The 5,299-nt window shown below is 41.5% G+C and overlaps 1 protein-coding gene across 1 annotated transcript; it reads right to left on the reverse strand.

Moving 5' to 3' along the window:
• Nucleotides 1-2,265: 2,265 nt before the first annotated feature.
• LOC102773204 (olfactory receptor 6S1) lies at nucleotides 2,266-3,261 on the reverse strand. The gene has a single exon (XM_006756762.1). The coding sequence runs from the start codon at nucleotides 3,259-3,261 to the stop codon at nucleotides 2,266-2,268; it is 996 nt and encodes a 331-aa protein (XP_006756825.1).
• Nucleotides 3,262-5,299: the final 2,038 nt, after the last annotated feature.

A 5,299-nucleotide genomic window follows, 5' to 3' on the forward strand; every position in this document is an offset into this window, starting at 1 on the left:
CAGGTTCGGTTTAGGTTCTCCAGCCAGGTTCGGTCGCCAGGTTCTGTAGCCGGGTTCTTCAGCCAGGTTCTGTCTAGGTTCTCCAGCCAGGTTCTGTAGCCAGGTTCTGTCCAGGATCTTTTGCCATGTTCTGTCTCTAGGTTCTGTGTAGGTTCTGTCTTCTAAGTTCTGTGTTCTAAGTTCTGTCTAGTGTCTTTTAATCTAGAAAAATTTCCCTCCTCTAGGCCTTTTTTTTTTTTTCCATGGCTTATAAGAAGTCTCACATTCTGAATTTGTGTGTTCCCTCATATTAGATTTATTTCATTTGATTATTTTCAGGTTAAATATTTTTTCATAGTCTGAGGAAACTAATAATTTTCCAGCATAGATTGTCTAGACCAGCGGTTCTCAACCTGTGGGTCGCGAACCCTTTGGGGGTTGAACAACCCTGACACAGGGGTCGCCTAAATACATCCTGCTTATCAGATATTTACAATATGATTCACAACAGTAGCAAAATTACAGGTATGAAGTAGCAACAATAAAGTAACTTTCAACAATAGGTGCTTAAACAAGCTTTATTGCCAAAATATGGGGGTGATTCCTTCAAAGAATGTTATAAACTACTACAAAATTCCTCTCTTTGGCTAGTGTCTGGGTTTGACTTCAGTTTTTATGCTCCAAGAAATTAGGTAGTTTTTAAAGCAATATGTCATCTGCTTTCTGGGCAACACTTCCAGATCGCTCCAGAAGATTTCCCCTCAAATCACTGATCTTTCCTTCCCTTCCTTTAGTTCTCTCTCAGAGTTCTTTTGGGAGAGACATATCTAACGTGTGTTTTTGGTATTACTAATAGAATTAGATGAAAGTATTATTACTATTTCCACTGCCCACTGAAGTTTTATAGCCATCTCTTTGCATGCTAATGCTCAGGTTGCCAATTTTGCAGCACTTTTTAAAAGTTGATGAGCTGTCCACACCTTGATATTTTTAACATTGTCTCTATGTATACAAACACACTCTAACATGGGATTAATTCCTGTTTAATGAAAGATTGCTTCTGAAAACTTCTCTAACAAGAGAATACTAGGAAGGGTAAATCAATTTTCATTTGATCTCCAATGTCATTTTGTAAACCACTTTATAATCCCCATTCCTGATCGAGGTTAAGAACCACTTCCTGTTCATCTTAGCATATATTAGTATATGCTTACAGACCTTTGTTAAGGAAATGAATAAATATGCTTACAGACCTTTGTTAAAGAAATGAATAAATATTTGCCTAAGATTTCCAAGGGCACCAATAATAGCAGTCCCCATTCCCCTTTAAATATCCAATGAGGTAGATAAAATATATCACAAAATCTGGTTCTTGGTTGCTGGTTGCCATAGTTGGCATTCTTAACTCTTTGATATTCAAGGTCCTCAACCCAAACCCAATTTTACTACAAACTAAAGAGGACTGATGAAAGCAGATATAAGAATTAAAAAGGTGGAAAAATGAAAGGAACATAATCCAGTGATAAAATGAGTGTCTTAAATTTATGTTTGTAATAAAGTGCAAATTAGAAAAATACTTTAAATGCTATTATTCATGAAATTTCTCTTTTAACTGCTTTTCCAGAGTCACCTTGGATTTCTGTGGAGAAGTGAATAAGTCACTTATTATGTTTGTTTTACCTCTTTTTCATCTGACAGTAAATGCAATTGTTTTGGAAGTATAGAAAAAAATATCCAGATAATATGTTTATTTTATTTTATTTACTCTTTATTATAGGAGTTCTTTTCATTATTGATATTCATAAACAATTGCAAGATTCTACTGAGAATTTTAAATCCACTTTTAATTCCATTTTGGCGAAGGTCACATATAGATCCAAGACTGGGATTAAAGCTACAGATCCTCTTCCTGGACAAATACATATAAGCTCAGACACATAAAATTTACATACCAATGAGGTTTATAAATTTTCTGAACCCCCTCCTTAGATGATTCCCTGGTGATCATGGACCCTTAGGTTAAGATCTTGAACCGGGTTGCCTAGCTTTGAATTCCAGCATCTCACAGATTGGAGGGTCTTATGATGTAATGATGGTATTGAGTATGCTTTATCAATAATTATATAAATTTATGTGTGAGATAAAATCAAGGAATTTTTCCTGAGATAGACTTCCATAATAGTTCCAGAACTCAGTCATTTGGTGATGGCCAATAATTATACTAGGGACGAGAATGACAATAGAGAGTACTCGGACTTAAGCCTGGATCTTATGCCCCTTTACTTTTCACCTCATTATTTTCTTGTTGAAACTCTTAGCAAGTAAAAGATCCCCCCAGAGGCCTTCTACCACCTTCCTAAACATATCCTTCAAAGCTTCCTTGACTCGCTCATTGCGCAAGGCATAGATAAATGGATTCAGCAACGGTGTCACAAATGTAGTTACCACTGTCACTGCCCAATTAGTATCCACAGAGCCACTCTGTGATGGCCGCACATAGAGAAAAATGGCACATCCATAGAAGAGTGTCACCACCATCAAGTGAGAGGTACAGGTCGAGAAGGCCTTCTGACGGCCTGAGGCAGAGGGGATGTGCAGGACAGCTAGGACTATGTGGCCATAGGACGCGGCAGTAATCATCAGCGAGGAAACAATAACAAGGGAGGCCAGGATAAAGTCAGTTTCCTCCAGCTGTTTGGTATTGGTGCATGCCAGACGGAGCAGTGGGCCACTGTCACAGAAGAAGTGCTGCACCACAGCATCTTGTTCACAGAAAGGAAGCAAGGCCACAGCGACGGTGGGGCCAAGCACAGGGAGGAGCCCCCCCATCCAGCAGGCCAAGGCGACCCGAAAGCACACAGTGCCATTCATGAGCAAGGGGTAGCGCAGAGGGTGACAGATGGCCAGGTAGCGATCCACAGACATGACGGCCAGCAGCAGGAACTCAGAGGCCCCAAGGAAGAAGTAGAAATAGAATTGGGTAATACATGCAGCAAAGGAGATAGTGTGTTGCTTTGAGAGAAAGTTGCTCAGCATCTTGGGAATTATGACAGACGTGAGCAGGATCTCTAGGCAGGACAGGTTACCCAGAAAGAAGTACATGGGCGTCTGCAAGCGAGTATCAGCTCCTACCACCCCAACAATCAACACATTGCCCGTTAGAGTCAGCAGATAGACAAGAAGGAAGACAGAAAACAATTCTTCTTTGGTGTTGTTGAGGTTTGGGACACCTGCCAGAATGAACTCTGTCACACCACTGCTCTGGTTCCCACCAAGAGCCATGATCTTTCCCACCTGTGCAACAACACGAACTTAATCCTGGTGAGGACAAGTCTTTCCCAGCACAATCCGGAAACGTATTTTATCATGATATGGCATACATATCCCCACTTTTTCCAATCATATCTTCTGTTAAGATTTTGAAGAGCCCTGGCCAATGTCCTCAGTGGTTAGAGCAGTGGCCAATGCACTGGTTGCAGGTTCGATTCCTGGTCAAGGGCATGGACCGGGATTGCAGGTTTGATCCAACAAGGGCTGTGTGAGAGGAGGGAGGCAACCAATTGATGTGAGATGTTTCTTTCACAAGGGCTGCGTGAGAGGAGGGAGGCAACCAATCAATGTGAGATGTTTCTTTCTCTCTCTCCCATTCCCTCTGTCCCTTCCATTCCCTCTAAAAATCAAAGGAAAAATATCCTCCAGTGAGAATTAAGAAACAAACAAAAAATATATGAAAAATCTGAGGTCCTTATCTAATTTATTTTAGAGCTGGCAAAGGTTTCCCATAAAGGATAGTTCACACTTAGGTATGAAAATGCCACGAGCCTCCAGCTTCACATCTCCTATTCTCAAATTTTACATGGTGATCCTTCATTATCATAATAATGTCATTGAGCATTTGAGTTGAGCAAAAATATCAGATAAATGATTTTGTGAAGAATATGATTCCCATTTAGCCAGCATCTGAAAGTGAACCAAATTGCCTAGCTTTGAATTCCAGCATTTCTATTTAGTAGCCAAGCAGCCTTGACAAAGTTGTAAGGAACAAGTGAAGTAATAGTACAAAAGGCTTAAAAGAGTTTCATTAGAGAAAGCCCTGGACTGCAAGTTAGGGCACCAGACTCTCCGCTTGACTTGCCACTTTCCTTGTAAGACTATCAGTGCAACCAATGCATTTGTCCTTCAACTGCTCAGCTATAGAATAAGTAATAGAAACCTAGGCCTGTTATATGAGTTTATATAATCTGTTATATGAAATCTGTTATATGAAGTTATCCTTTTCATATAAGATATGAAATTACCCCAGAATTACCCCAGAAACCCAAGGGTCTTCAGCTTCTCACAAAGTGCTTACCTATGTAAAGCAAGTTATGCCATATTTAAAAGGAATGAGAGGGATAAACTACAATGATTCAGTCAGGTATCCACATCTATTTATTTAGTGTCAACTTCAAGCTAAGTATTTTGGGAAATATTAAGATGAGTTTCTCAGACTTTTCAGTCCATGATACTAATCCAAAGCCCTTTCACAAACATGGCTCTATTAGATAAACTTGCCAGAGACAATTATGAATCCCTGGTAATTATTAACAAATTCAGAAATGAAGTCCTTACTATTCGATTTGAGTCCTTCTAGTTCCGAAGTCCACAAGTTATAATGTCACTGGAAAAGGACTGGACCCGGAGTGGGTCTGTCTGAGGCTGACCAGCAGTGTGTGCGTTCTTGACTTCACGCAGGAAAGATTTCACAACAGAAGTGCAAGTGATTTCGAGCGCACGTTTATTAAAGCTGAGGACAGTGAAACAAAGGAAGGGCTTAGGGTAGAAGAAGCAACAACAGGAGAGAGCCTAGGCAGTGTTCTGTTCTGGGCCTCTAGAAACGTTTTGGAAAAGAAGTGAGCCACACTGGGCTGTTTGGACTCACTGAGAAGTAAAAGGCAGTGATAGAAGTGAGCCAAGGTGGGGCTGCTGTTAGCACTCTGAAAAGTCAGAGAAAAGGGGGCCTTGGAGACAGGTTCAGGGGTTAGCCTGGAACAAGCTGCTGCTGCCCACTTCTGCCCTACTTGCAAATCTCGTCAGAACCCTAGAGCTTAGGACAGTGGTTCTCAACCTTGGCTGCACATTAGAATCACCTGGGAAGCCCCGCCGGCGCCGCTGGAGGGAAGATGTGCGAGAAAAAGACTATTTAAAGGACTCGCACTGCTCTGACCCGAACAGCAGCTGGCCCACGGCCCCGGGGCAGGCCTGGCGCGGCATCCCCGTCCTCCTGGACCAGCTGTGCGTGATCGGGGGCAGCAACAATGATGCTGCTATGGGAGGGGCA

This window comes from Myotis davidii, unplaced genomic scaffold, assembly GCF_000327345.1.
Source record: "Myotis davidii unplaced genomic scaffold, ASM32734v1 scaffold594, whole genome shotgun sequence".
NCBI classification, from domain to species: Eukaryota; Metazoa; Chordata; class Mammalia; order Chiroptera; family Vespertilionidae; genus Myotis; species Myotis davidii.

Coding starts and splice junctions, on each gene's coding strand:
- LOC102773204 (XM_006756762.1), bottom strand. CDS start 3,261: ATGGCTCTTGGTGGGAACCAGAGCAGTGGTGTGACAGAGTTCATTCTG.